We start from the raw sequence: 15,428 nt of genomic DNA on the forward strand, positions 1-15,428 counted from the left end.
TTAAGAGTGATTTTATTTGATTTAATAAAATCACCTTTAATTCCATAATTATAAACTTTCCCAAATTTTTAGGAAATAAAATAGAGAAGTTAATTTTTGATTTTCAATTAAAATAATTAGAAATTTAAAATTTAAAATTTTTAGGATTTTAATTATTAAAAAGCTACGATTTTCAACCTTCTATGATTGAATAAAATCACCTTTAATCCCATTATTATCAAATTTTCCAATTTTTTTTTCCAATTTTTTAGGAAATAAAATAGGGAAATTAATTTTAGGTTTTAATAAAAAAAAACCATAGCAATTAAAAACTTAAAATTTTTAGGCTTTTAATTATTAAAAAGATACGTTATAAACTTTTTATAATTGAATAAAATCACCCATAATTCATTATTATCAACTTTTTCAATTTTTTTGGAAATAAAATAGGAAAATTAATTTTAAGTTTTAATTAAAATAACATTAGGCACCTTATATAATTGAATAAAATCACCTTTAATCCCATGATTATCAATTTTCCCAAACTTTTAGGAAATAAAATAGGCAAGTTAATAATTAAAAGCCTATAAATTAGCCTTGTAAAATTGACATAACCTAAAAAATAGCAATTAAAATTGGGACAAGCAAGTGAAATTAGAGTTGTAATTGTTCGCTGTTAATAACAACGAACAAAGAAGTTTAATCAAAATTTTTGTTCGCTGTTAGTAACAGCGAACAAAGACATTGACTTTTTTGACCAAGCTTCTTTGTTCGCTGTTAATAACAACAAATGACCCCGAACCTGTGCTATGGGATAAAAGTGCTTACTTTAGGAGATATTTTCAAAAGTTGCCTATTATGCGACTTTTTATATTTTTTTGTTTATTTGTTTCAAATTTTCATCAAAGGTTACGGAATCAAGAATTGGGCTGAACATTTGAGACCCAACATAGAACCAATGCAAACACTATCAAGAACAACAATGCAAAACAATAAAGAGGCTATCAAACACAACACAATGATTTATGTGGTTGATTCTTAATTGGGCTACGTCCATGGTCTAGACTAGATGTCTTTATTGCCTTTAAGAACACTCCAATGGAGTTACAACTGAAGTATAATCACCAATTGAGAAATGAGAAAAATTTAAAAAGAGAGAAAATACTAACAAATCTAGAGAGAGAAAAAGAGGATTAGAAACTAAAATATCCTAAACTATGCGATTAGGCCTATTTATAACACATAGGCAAATCACTTACAATTAAGATCCTAAGAACAGAAAAGCTAAGTGAGAAAAACAAATATTTTATTTCTAGTATATAAAGCCGACTCGGTTTTTGCTTCCGTCTCCAAAACCAAAATTGCCTTTTAAGGCTAAAATTCCTTATGCCAATATTACCCATTTTTAACCTCTTCTTTACTTGTACATATCCAATATGGATTAAGGACCTAAGTTGGTGAATCTTATTAAATTTTAATATTATCATTTGCTATTTATTTAGGAAAAATTACTTAGTATAATTTTTTATTGATTTTCTTACAATAATTTCAACTTTTTATTAACTATGAATAATCCCACCTTTAGGGTCATTTATCCGCCCAAATGGTGACAGATTTTTATAGGTTAATTGCTAAAAAAAAAGAAAAAATAAAATAAAAATCAAAAATATTAAAAATTAAAATTTAAAATAAAAAATAATCTTACTTGATTTCCTTTTTAATTTTTTAATTTTTTAATTTTTTAATTTTTTATAATTTAATTTTGTGTTTACTTTTTTATTTTTTCTTTGCAAGGTGACTTGTTGTATAGGAAATAGGTTATCTTAGTGCATTCTTAGAAAAATACCCATATAGTTGGGCTTATTCATATTTAATCAAAAGTTGAGATTATTATTGAGAAATCAGAAAAGGTTGAATTATTATGGGTAAATTTTTCATTTATTTATCATATAGTACTATAGGAATTTGTGCAATATATAGTTGTTAGTATGGAGATACATATAAATTTAATTATTTTTTCAATAGTATATATATAAAAATTAGATAATACCAATCTCCATGTAAAAAAAATTTTCAACATTTATATGTCTAAAAATTGACATATATCTAAAAAATAGATGATCCCAATCTCTATTTATTATATATTACTATAATTTGTGCAATAAACAAAGTTGTTAATATAATTGATGATTCTTAAATTAAAATTTTATATGATTTCAATAATTTAGTTCTATCATTTTTTATTAATTTACATTTTTTTTTGTTTTAACAAAAAATTCTTTTATCCAATCATACCAAATTACATTTAATTAAAATATGAAATATAATTACTCATTATTGAACAAAAATCATTATAATGAAAATAATCATTGTTAAATTTTAAGAAAAAATTTTAAAAGTTTAATTTGAAAAAAAAAATTAATTAAAAACCTTTTAGATGTATAAAATGTATTTCTGTGGATCAATTAATCTTCTCATATTTTTATTTAGATATAAAGAATTAATCAAGTTTCCATTTAATAAACATTTATCACATTATAATGTACCGTCATACTCAAATCCCGCTTAGTGAAAGGATCAGGGGAACAATAACAAACAAACATTTGTACATTTATTGCTAAAAACAACTCAAGCTTTAATCGGTTACTATAAGTACCTACTATCAAAGAGAAATAGGGGTAGACCAATAGAGAAACATAAGAGGAAGAAGAAGTAGGGGTAGACCAATAGAGAAACATAAGAGGAAGAAGAAGTGAGAGTAACGGCTAGTAGCTACCTACAATAGTCGATTAAATTGTGGCAAAAGATGCTATTAGAAAAAAATATATTATTTAAAAAATAATCAATAGTAGGGATTATTTTCAGATCCCAGTATATGCGCAATAGGTGGGCTATTCAGGATAATTTTTCCTTACGTCTAAATATATAAAAGTATATTTTAAGTTAATATCATCCTTGTACAAAGAAATATGTTTTTTAGACCCTAAAAATATAGGGCGACCTTGGGCGATAGCCTTCTTTACCCTTACTAATTAGCGTTGATAGATGTATCCATGAATTTATAATGGCATTTCCATGAATATATAATGGCATTTCCATGAGTTCTCACATGAAAAGAACAACCCAACAAGTGTAAGTGTAAATATACTTTTTAAAATTCTTCAAATGATGGTCTTTTGGAAAGAATATAGAAAGAAAACTTCACCAAGAACCAAAGTCAAGTCAAGTTTTGTAAATTGGAATGAAACTATGATCCAGTCTAATGTAAGTTGCTTTGATGAAAGCTTTTTCCCTCTTGACAAATAAAAAAGTTATGACATATTCCCTTGATTTTGCACTATAAGGGATGGAATGGAGTTTTAAATTTTATTAGATAGGTTAGATTTTTATCCTTTTGTGAGTTCATAGAAAAATAAAAGAGAAAATATTGTTAAAATGTCTTAATGTGGTCTTAAAATAATATTGGAGCAAATTTACTTAGAAAGTTTAAAATAAAAGGTGACAAATTGATAGGGACGAAAGAGAATAAGTTAGATTAAGATAGATGTGTTTATTCAGATTATTGGGTTGATTTTAGGTAAGTCTTATATCTATATTAGTTTTTAAATATTTGTAAATCGTTTCTAAGATTGGATTCGTTTACAAAGTCTTAATAAAATCGAATAAATGTCAAATTGTCAAGTCTATTTCAAATAATTTTAGATGAAGAACATAATGTCAATTCAGAAAAAGAAGGAAAAATCTAGAGGCAAGGGGGTTGTTTTCCAATCCTTGTTTAATTGACTTGCAAAATCTTTTGCAAATCAAAATGCTTTGCTTATTGCCGCCCTATTGAAATCAATTAAGTGGTTGGGTAATTGGGTTGTTGGAGTAAAAAGAAAAAAAGAAAAAAAAAGAAAAAATGAAGGTGGGAAGTGAATTGAGAGTAGTTGAATATGAATGGGTCATCATCAATCATCATCCCTCATCCCTCATCAATGGGGAAAAAGTATACTCCTATGCAATTCTTTCTTGTGTATTGACTATTAAATTTCCTTGTAATTGTTCCTTCCAAGTTTTTATACTAAAGTTTCTTCCAAAATTTCCATGTATCAACATTTTGCCAAGGTATAACAATTATAGAGTCAAAATCAGAGTCAGAGTCATAATTATCAATTCAGTATTTAGCTCGCATAATTTAAATTCCGAGGAAGGAGGATAGCAGACAGATCATACTCGTGCCCCTTCAAGTCGAAGATAAGTACAAGTTCTCCAAATTCCGATTCTCCTAAATCGCTAAAAGGATTAGTCATTGCAGGTGGATGGAGTATGAGCTTAAGTCAAATACGATGAAGCGTGACACTAAAGTTTGACCTTAAACTTTCCCGAGCTTAAAAATATAAGGTTCAACATAATCTAGTTTAAGTCTGAGGTTAAACTTAAATCAAATTGAACTTGAGCAGTTTTTAATTATAATTTTATTTATTTTAAAAAGAAAATAATAAATATATTGCTAGTTATTAGTAAATTTTATGAATGTATCTAATGCGGAAATTTGGAATGTTACTTCTTAGTGACAAGTAGTCATTTGTTTGGACAATTTTTGTTCCACCTGGTACGCCCACCTACACCACTTAATTCGTCACACTGATGTCTTAATACTCGTACAAAGCAATTGAGCAACTGTCCCACAAAAACAAAATACAAAATGTATTCATAATATAAGATAGTTATGGAAGCAAATAAAAAAGATTATTGACTCAGTATATAATTATTTAATAAGGGTCATTAATGTGCCAGAACTATAAATACGTATGATGAAAAATTTTAAAAATTATATATAAAAAAACTTTGGATCAAACTCAATCTAATAAGATTTTATATGAATATATTTATGTTTATTTATAATTTAATTTTCAACCTAATTATCTTCTTATAAAGATTTTAAATTTTCATCCCTAATTATGTTGTGTAGTCGTTAGAACTGGCTTTATTTAATTGTTGTGCGACAGGTGGCAATAGAAGTAAAGATCGAAAAACAATAAAGAAAATAATATAAGATTTAAACAAATAATAAGTAAATCACACCTAAAAGCTAATGTGGTTCACTATCAACGTGATAGTTACATCCACCGGTACCAAGAATAAAACTTTTACTTTAAACTGGTAGATTACAAGATAAACAAAAGAAGCCCTAACAATGGCTCTCCAAGTTTTTTCTCTCTTAAGTTTTCCTCACTTTGTGTTGCATCTCCTAATCCTAATTACATGAAGGATTATATAGTATACCACTTAATAAAAAGACATTAGATTAAGAAAAAACAAAGTAACAATCCTAAAAACAAGAGAAACCGTCAAAACATGGAAAAAACTAAAAAACGCAAAAACCGCATAAAGCTCGCGGCTCACGACAAAACTCGTGGCCCGCGACATGGGTCTTTTTCAAAAACAGAAAATTTGCTTCGAAAACTCGCGATCCGCGATTTGTTTATTCACAAAAATCAGTAACTTTGTGACATTCTTCGCGAGACACCACAAATTTCGCAACCCACAAATCCTCCCTTCATCTTAAACCGATCTTACACTGATCTCACACTCCGTTTGAGTCACAAAATCCCAACATTATTAGTACTCAAACATCAAATATCCAATAAAATTTTGACAAACGTAAGTTTATTGAGCTTGACACTTTTAATTATATTTTCATATTTTATATTGTATATTGTATGTTATTACAAGACTTATGATTAGGATTAAATTTAATTATTAAAAGTCTTCCTTAGTTTTTGATTAAAAGTTCGATTTTCAATGTGAATAATAAATTCTACCTTCCTTCTTGCGCGTACAATTTTTGCAACATTCTTGAATTGAAAACACTAGCCCTAAGTTAGACCCAAACAAAATAGCTTTATCATGTATATTGTTTCTAAATCGAGTTAGACGTTTTCTGAAAATAATACACTAAACAAAAATGGATGTAAACTTGAGATAAACACAACAGCTTTATCATGTATATTTTGGTAGCATATTTTCTACTTCCTTATTTTCATTATACTTCTTATATTTTCTAGTACTTTTGTTCAAAATAATACAAATTACAATCTTTATACTCACTTTACCTTCAACATAAACTTATATCTACCTATATTGTACATGTAAGATGACGTGTTTATTTTTATTTTTTCAGTTTTTTCATATAAATGGCTGTGTCACAAAGCGATTTATCTTTTCTAATAAACCGACATGTAACATAACGACTCATTTATTAAAAAAAAATATAGAATATAACTTTTTAAGAAAAAAATATCATATAAAATGCCAAGTGACACATTGGTTTATAAATCTCTATCACATAGCAGTTTATAAAAGGTTTTTTTTGCAAAAATTGAAGTTTTGTTATGATTTGAACCCTTAGCTCTTACTTACAAGTGAAATGTCTTATCTAGCTAAGACCCTATTTAGTTTACCTTAAGAAAAGGTCATTATCATTCCAATGTACAGATGTAAAGTCTTTAGAGGGTGGGAAAAAGACAGGATAATTCATTCATCACGAGGAGGTCACGATTAAAGAGAGGCCCTCATCTCGAGTATCGTCTGGCATATGAGGTCCCTGAAAAGAAAAAACCTGCAAAAGAAAACAAAAAACGAAAAAACAAATAAGACAACACTATACGAAAACAACACCATTCAGGATAACGAAACTAATCAAACTACAAGCAGAAAAAACGACTAAGACACACTAGAAAAAAAGATCAAAAGAAAACTAATGAGACTCACGTACACGTATCTGGCATCTCCAACTACTCTTATCCCAAGTCAAGTCCTCAGATAGGTGTAACTCACCCGAGTCCTTCTTGATTTATTCCCCTACGTTTTCATAGGTCTTTCTTGAGCTCTTTTACCATCAATTGTGATATTTTCGCTCTTCTCATTGTTGTATTGCTAGCTTTCCTTTGCACAAGACTAGACCACCTCAATCTATCTTCACGCAACTTTGTAGATGATCAAGTCAAGATGTCTCTTTTACACCACCTTTCTTTGGGGAACAAACATTATCCCAATTCACATTACCAATCTTAGATCGAGTAGTCGTCAATAACACGCTCTGAGGTAATGTGTTGAAGTCTAGTTGTGTAAGATAGGTTCTTTGCTTCTTATCTTACAATCCTAGCTAATGCCAAAAATATACTGATTATCCACACAACAGAAGTTAAGACCATTAGTGAATTAGATAAAAGGATTCATGCATGCCAGAAGAATTAGAGAATATATGAATACCAAGAAGAATCCTAAACGAGAATTCTTTTCCTCAACCAAAATTAAGAAAATCATCAATAATATCGCATTAATTAGGAGAGAATATCTAGGATGGAGTTTTGATTCCTCCACAGTGCCTATAAAAATCATGGCCCTAGCCAGATAATCCATACAATGACCAAGAGTAAAGAGAGACATACTAGTCTAAAGCCTCGTTTACGAAATAAGGACCAATCAGATAACTATAAATAAGAAAAACCTATAATTTTAATAGTTCTAAAATTTCAACGTTTGACATGTAAAATAAGTATTTAGCAAGTCCTTTTCTAAAAAGCATTACAAGATTGATATACTTCTAGTTAAGCATAGAATTTAGGTAGAACTTAAGATGCAATTAAGTAATAACCTACACATAGACAATTAAGGCAACAGAATCCTTTTATTAATTTTTAAAAATTAGTAAATTTCTCAAAAGGCAAAATGAAAAGAAAAAAAAATAAAAAAAATTGGAGGGGGTAGGTGTGAGATTGACCGAACCACACAACACGCACAAATACACCAATTCTCCATCCCTCTCTCTTTATTTATCTCTTATATTAAAACCCCATCATCTTCTCCTTTCTTCTTCAGCTTGCTGTTCCCTTTTCTTAGAGAACTTCAAGCTTTAATCCAAAAATACCAAAAATTCAAATATAATTGTGAATCAAGCTACATTTATTATTTGTAATTTAATTTTATTTTATTTAAAAATTTAAGAAAAATGCAGGTAGCATCATCACCAACCACATCAACACCACCCAACCCACTCAGAACTCGGTTAACACCCATCACCAAACTCACCTACCAACCGAGTCAACTCACTATCCGATGCTCCATCTTTGGTAGAAATGGCGCCGTTACTGGTTCACGCGCCGATTGGCAAAGCAATTGTGCAATCCTCGCTTCAAAAGTAATCTCATCTACCCAGAAAAATTCCAACGAAAAACCCGAAGAAATCACAACCGTTAATGGTCATCAAACTCTAAATCTCCTCCCAGTAGTTTCCTCCGCCGCCGCCGCCGCCACTCCCACCACAACCAACCTCCCAAAACCCTTGTCCCTCGTAGCCGATCTTTCACCGGCTCCAATGCACGGTTCAACTCTTCGTGTAGCTTACCAAGGTGTACCCGGTGCGTACTCCGAAGCTGCAGCCGGAAAAGCTTATCCCGGGTGCGAAGCCATTCCTTGTGACCAATTCGAAGTCGCATTTCAAGCTGTTGAGTTGTGGATAGCCGATCGAGCTGTTCTTCCCGTTGAAAACTCACTTGGTGGATCGATTCATAGGAATTATGATCTTCTTCTTCGGCATCGGCTTCATATTGTTGGAGAAGTTCAACTTCCTGTTCATCATTGTTTGTTGGCTCTTCCTGGTGTGAGAAAAGAGTATTTGACGCGAGTGATTTCGCACCCACAAGCACTTGCACAGTGTGAACATACGTTAACGAAATTGGGATTGAATGTAACGAGAGAAGCTGTTGATGATACTGCTGGTGCTGCCGAGTATGTTGCTACCCATGGTTTAAGGGATACTGCTGCTATTGCTTCTTCACGCGCCGCCGAGTTGTATGGCTTGCAGGTATTGTTCCTGTTTCCTTGCATTTTTCTGGGTGTTTTAAGATGTGATTAGGCGATGTTTAGGCGATGATTAGGGGTCAGATTAAGCTAACTTAAATTAATTTATCCTAATAAAGGGTGTTTGTGATTTATTCTGGTTTACAAATATTGTTATAACCTAACTCTAATTATAATTTCACATGATTTAATGATGTATAGAGTATATTACCAAATTGAAGAACTGTTTGGCAAGGTTTACCGGCTAAATAAGGCAAAATTTAGGGGTTGGATATACTTAATTTAAGATTAAGTTTATGATTAGTTTTATATTGGAATTAAATTATTTAATGCATATTGTTAGGCATTTGGGTTTTCAGTTTTGACATCTTAAATCATGTGAATTGGTATCAATGATTAAGAGGGTAATGCATATGACATCAAGGAAGGAGAGTAAGTTTAGAAGTATGACCTCAATGGGTTAAAGCCTAAAAGATATTAAAATGGATGTGATCTATGTATGAATTATGTTTGAGAATATAAGAATTATAGCATGTTAATAATGGTATGTACTTCATTAATATTTAATAAGGACAAGTGGGTTGATGAGTTAATGAAATAGCTATCATGTTTGGGAGAGGTCTAGAGGAAGAACTAACTTCTTTGGAATTGAATCATAACCTTGTAAATTGTTTTTAATAATTTTTTTATTTATACATGATTTTATCATAATTTCTTTATGCTTGGACATATATTCAATGCTTAAATAGCCTATCTCTTTGGATTCAATTTACGGTCTGTTTGGTTATTAATGCTAAATGAAAATAGTGAGAAGTATTTGAAGCGTATTTTTCAGAATTGTGGCTATGTTATTTCTAGTAATGAAATTTTGATTATAAATAAGTTTATATGTTTACAAATTTTTATCACCACCTAAGGTCACATCTTCAAACGGTAATACATTATGACTATTATAATAAGGTTAATTAAGGATAAGTTTTCAAAAGGTAGGTAAAGTAAAAGAAATTATAGGAGTAAGTTCATGGTCTACTATGTGCTACTATCAATAGTTGACCAACCATATTTTATATCACCTAACTACTTAGAGTAGTCTATTATGTACATTTTTATGTACATTTATACATGTTTAAATTATTAGTATACTAAGCAAAAATACCAATCATTTTCATAGTATAAAAATTAGTTGAAGTTGAAAATTTGATAATAATTGCAGTGATTCTTGCAATAATCACGTAAAAGTTATAAATTATTACTCTAAGATTATGAAGAGTCATCACTTTGAGTTTATAAATGATTCCTTTAAGACATAAGTGTGTATTGAGTCAGTCTAATAAAGATAGCCTTACCGTAAAATTATCTTTATACTTTCTCCGTTCTGAAATACTTGCAACATAACACGTTTTGACACTATTGATTGTTCAAGCTTATTTTATATTTTGCAACTAATGTGTAAGAAAAAACATAGTCAAGTGGGATCTTGTTTGAATTGTTTAATCGCGTACTTTCATAATATTAACTTTTTATAATTTTTAGATGTGTATAGTTTTATATATAAATTATCAAAAAAACACATTAGATTATGTAAAAAGTCTAATATAGCAAGTATAATGGAACAGAGGAAATATAATTTTAAAGGAGTGTAATGATTAATGAACATAATATGTCTTGGAAAATTTTAAATAGATAAGATTAATTATTAAAAAAAGCACAAAATAAGAGGGAAATGAACTTATTTCCATTTATAAGCGCTTACAGCCCCAGAGCTTAGATTCGGCATTGTTTGCAGTTAGTATCTGCGAACAGAGAAGAACCTGGTCAAACAGGGTCAACCCTCTGTTCACAGTTAGTAATAGAGAGTTGACTCTGTTTGACCAGGTTCTCTGTTCGCAGTTAGTAAGTGGGAGTAGTCTGTTTGACTTTTTTTTGACCAGTTATCCTTTGTTCGCAGTTAGTAAGTGCGAACAATGCCGAACCTGAGCTCTAGGGCTGTAGGCGCTTATAAATGAAAATAAGTTCATTTCAATCTTATTTTATGCTTTTTTTTTTTTTAAATTAATCTAATCTATTTCAAATTTTCCATGTTAGTTGGCCCACAATCCACATCATTTTGGAATGTATTCATTTTAAGAAATGTTTTTTTCCCTTTTTTTTTTCCCATGAGAAGTTTTAGACTAGTAGTGGTTATATTTCAGCCAAGACAGATAGACAGATACCAATAGCACATGTTACCTTTATTTCCTAGCTACCAAACGCTCATTATGACAAAAATTTAATTTATGGGTGCACCAAAACTAACCAACTAGTGTTAATGGAATTTAGCACTTTGTCACATGAAAACAGGTCTTAGCAGATGGTATACAAGATGACTCGGGCAATGTGACCCGGTTCGTTATGTTAGCCCGGGAGCCCATAATCCCTCGAACCGACAGGCCCTTCAAGACGAGCATTGTCTTTGCAACTCACGACAATGGGGAAGGCAAAGGGACTTCCGCCTTGTTCAAAGTCTTGTCCGCGTTTGCCTTCAGAAACATTAGTCTAACAAAAATTGAGAGTCGACCCCACCGTCATCGACCAATTAGACTGGTCGATGATGCCAACGTGGGGACGGCGAAACATTTCGAGTACTTGTTCTATGTTGACTTTGAAGCCTCAATGGCTGAACCTAGAGCTCAAAATGCTCTTGCTGAGGTTCAAGAATTCACATCTTTTCTTAGGGTTTTGGGGAGTTATCCTATGGATATGACTCCATGGTCCCCTTCGCGATCCGATATTGATTGATTTAATTACGATATATTTTGTGTAAAATAATTAGCGCCTTCGTGTTCATATGTTCTTCCTCGACCACAAACTTAATGAGGAGATGAGAAGATGGAAGGAAAGTATGCAAAGAAAATGGAAATATGTTTGGTTTATTATTTTTGTCCTTCAAAGACATAATTATTTATTATTTATTTAGATAAAAAGTAGATTATGTAGAATTGTTCATACTCTATATTTTTTTGGGTTTTTTTTTTCTTTTATATGTAATTCCTCCATGGAGATGAAAATGAAAGTGGAGGAAATAATTATAATGATGGTGAGAATTGTACATGTAGAAACTTTGATAATGATGTTGATGTTCACGTTCTTTCCTTGAATCTTTATTATAATTAGTCCTTCCTGAACAGTATATACTCTTGTGAAGTATTTCTTTGCTTTATTATATTATGTCGGTTCAAAAATATTTGCAACTTATTATGACATATTATAGAAAAAAAACGTCAAATATCAATTACAATTACAATGAAACATAGGAAATAGTTATACGTAAGGTTTCACTCAATGTTTCCTGAATGGAAAAAGGTACATTTTTTACGTTTTTGACTGTCACCAACCAAAATTTGATCAAGTAACTTTTGTGAACTAAGAAAATTTTTAGACCGTCCATCAATCTGGTCAAAATATCAGCGGTTTAAGAGTTTAGAATTGTTGGCATTGTCCGTGATTTTATAAATATTTATTTGGATATTTTCATACTTTTTCTATTCCATAATGCTCGTTATATTTGCCGAAGGAGTACTTACATTGTTTTATGATGAGATAGAGCTAAACTTTAAAGTGGCCTTTTTAAACAATTAAAAATATTTAATATTTAAAGTGTCTATTTTCATGGTGAAATAAGTCCAAAGTGGCCTTTTAAATAACAAAGTTAGGCGTGTTATATGAAAATGATAATATTAACATTCAAAATAACGTGTTAATTATAATATAACTAAAAGTGAATATTTTAAATACAAAATTGAATCCTTTAACTAATTTAGTTAAACTATTTAGCCTAATCTAGTTTTGTCTCACGGTGAGATCATTTTCAATGAAAAATCGTGTTGCTTCAAAGTCGTAACTAGAATCAATCTTAAAATTTTGAATGTTCAGAATGAGAGATGAATTAGATCTCGTTATTTTATTTAAAACATGGACAAAAATTGTAATGTCTGAAAGAAAAAATTGTAGGCATGAATACAATATTTGATATCAAATTAGATTTCTCATGTGAGCATCTTTCAATGCAAAATAACATAAACAATTATGGAGCGATTGATGCCCCGTCGAGCTTAAGGTCAATGGGTCATGGACTTAACCATATTTGTTTTCTCAGTTTTTCCTTTTGCCTTATGAGCTAGTTTTTTGAGATTGTCTTTTTAAGAGATGTATCTCAAACTCAGCTCATTAAATAGTAATGTCTACTCATTATATTTTTAATGTCTATTTGTATTATACTTAATGCTTATTTACCATATTTTTAATGTCTACTTTTAATATCCTAAATATCTACTTATATTATTTCTAATGCCTACTTATTTTAAAAAATATATAATAGACCAATCTAATTAGAAATGGTCTCTTAAGAATTTGTGTTAGCCTTATTTCACTACTTTTTACCAAGTAGTACATTGCTCTATTGGACCCAATATTCGTGCACTTCTATTCCTATTTACTAATATATTCAACCATTAGGTAATCAATCCTAAAATGATCGAAATCTTCATCATTTTCAATTTATTTAATCTAGATCCACTTCATATCTATGAAATCTTGTGTTATTTACTTATTTATCATTTTTTTTTTCAAGTGATTGTAATTAAATACATATACATAGCTTTGTCTTGTTAGTCAAAGTTTAGTGTCTATAGATTTATTTTGTTATATCCAACATCAGCATAAATTTAAAAAAATAATTTTCAAAATAAAAATAAAATTTACATTTCACGTGATAATTATATGGTCAAAAATAATGAAGTTTTCTAATGTATAAAAATATAAAAGTAGAATAAACCTTATAATTACATATGTTAAAAGGCATTAAAATATAGCTTGTATTAATATAGTATCTACCAACATCACTAAAAACATAGTTACAATATTTTTACAAGAAGACGTTATTAAAAATGCGAAAAACATATTAAGAAGACAATTTTTTAATCTAACGCTGTGACATAAAATCAATAAAAAAGGTGCTTATAGAAATACATTCTAATTAAAAAAATCAATGGATCTAGTCTTCAAATCTATTACAACTATCAATGAATTAATTCCTAAAATTTAATTTGGAAACATTTTTTTATTTTGTTGACAAATATTAACAAGATTGGCCATACATAGATGAAAGAGCTACAGACCACAACAATTCAGCATGGTTGACCTTAATGGGACTAATGAGTTGTAAGACACTAGACAGCCAATTTCGTCCATTGGAGATCTCAGGAGCTGTTTTATACCGTTCATTCGGAAACAAAAAAACATAATTTTGTTGAGAGTGGGATTTGAACCCACGCCCTTTCGGACCAGAACCTTAATCTGGCGCCTTAGACCAACTCGGCCATCTCAACTTTTATGTTACTTTAGGTATATAAAAATTATATTTAACATTACGATATAAGTATATTTTATTCACTGGTTACTTTTTGTATCTTATATCTACTTCTTCGGTTCAGGTTTCCACCATTTTCAAAGAAATGTAAATACTTCATCCCTTCTCAAATACTTGTCTATATTATAGTTATTGATATTATTTATCATTAAAACTTATTTTACATATTGCAGCTAATGTGTAAAAAAAATATGCTTTTTTTGTTTGCTTTTTTTGTTTCATTTCAAATGTCCCATTTGCTTTTTGCATGTTTGTTAATGCTCTAATTCAATACTTAATAGCGATTATTGTTGCATACTAAAAAAATTATTAAAACTAGACATGAATAGCCCTTATGTTGAGACGAATCAAGTAGTTCTCCTTTGACTATGTTTTGATTAAGAATAAAATACAAATAATTAAGAGTGATTGATGAATAGTAACACAAAAGCAAATGAGACATTTGAAATTAAATGGAGGGAGTACTTAAGTATAATCTTAATTGAATCATCTAATTGCATACTTTTATGATATCAACTTTTTATGATTTTTAGTTACGCATAATTCAATATATAAATGATTAAAAGTGAATTGTATTACATAAAAAGTTAAATGTAGTAAGTGTAATAAAACTGAGGAAATATTATTTTATAGTTGGTATTAATTGAGATCAGAAAAATAAATGGATAAGACTAAAATAGTGAATCTATTTTGGAATGAGATTAAAAGAACGTGTTTGAGACTATTATCAAAAGAGAAAAGAGTGAACAATAAGTGAGACAATCAAAAAAAAAATTAGGAGTAAATTAAATGAAACAGAAAGAGTATCAAACAAATAAAATAAAAAAAAATGTATTAATATAAAATCAAAACAAGCAAATTTTTGTAATAATAGACATTTTAACACTCCCCTAACATATAAGTAACACATGATTAGTGTGAGTGTCCTCATAAATTTAGCCCATCAAAAAGATTACAAACCTATAATTAAGAATAAACATTCGATTAAAGGCTAATTTAAGTAGTAATTTGATCATATGTCAAATTATAAAGGCCTATCTATATATACATCGGGCTTCATACTATATTGAGAAAATATTTATATTTTATACCATGAGCTTTCCATAATGTAACAACATATGTACGTGTATATACAAAGTATTTATGACTTATGAGCTTACAAACCAAAACTACTACTCCTATAATAAACATATAA

At 29.6% G+C, this 15,428-nt stretch overlaps 1 protein-coding gene and 1 non-coding gene across 2 annotated transcripts; one reads left to right on the forward strand and one right to left on the reverse strand.

The window, feature by feature from the left end:
- Positions 1-7,756: 7,756 nt before the first annotated feature.
- On the forward strand, positions 7,757-11,992 carry LOC130821486 (arogenate dehydratase/prephenate dehydratase 6, chloroplastic-like). Its single transcript, XM_057687276.1, has 2 exons — positions 7,757-8,830; positions 11,167-11,992. Exons 1-2 carry the CDS (start codon positions 7,976-7,978, stop codon positions 11,602-11,604), a joined length of 1,293 nt encoding a protein of 430 aa, XP_057543259.1. The 5' UTR covers positions 7,757-7,975; the 3' UTR covers positions 11,605-11,992.
- A 2,119-nt stretch (positions 11,993-14,111) lies between these two features.
- Positions 14,112-14,192, reverse strand: TRNAL-AAG (transfer RNA leucine (anticodon AAG)). Its single transcript has one exon. It is a non-coding gene; the product is annotated as a tRNA-Leu (tRNA).
- Between the last annotated feature and the right edge of the window lie 1,236 nt (positions 14,193-15,428).

Source organism: Amaranthus tricolor, chromosome 1 (genome assembly GCF_026212465.1).
Source record: "Amaranthus tricolor cultivar Red isolate AtriRed21 chromosome 1, ASM2621246v1, whole genome shotgun sequence".
Lineage (NCBI taxonomy): Eukaryota > Viridiplantae > Streptophyta > Magnoliopsida > Caryophyllales > Amaranthaceae > Amaranthus > Amaranthus tricolor.

Coding starts and splice junctions, on each gene's coding strand:
- LOC130821486 (XM_057687276.1), top strand. CDS start 7,976: ATGCAGGTAGCATCATCACCAACCACATCAACACCACCCAACCCACTC. Junction 8,831..11,166: donor CCGAGTTGTATGGCTTGCAG/GTATTGTTCCTG, acceptor ACATGAAAACAG/GTCTTAGCAGATGGTATACA.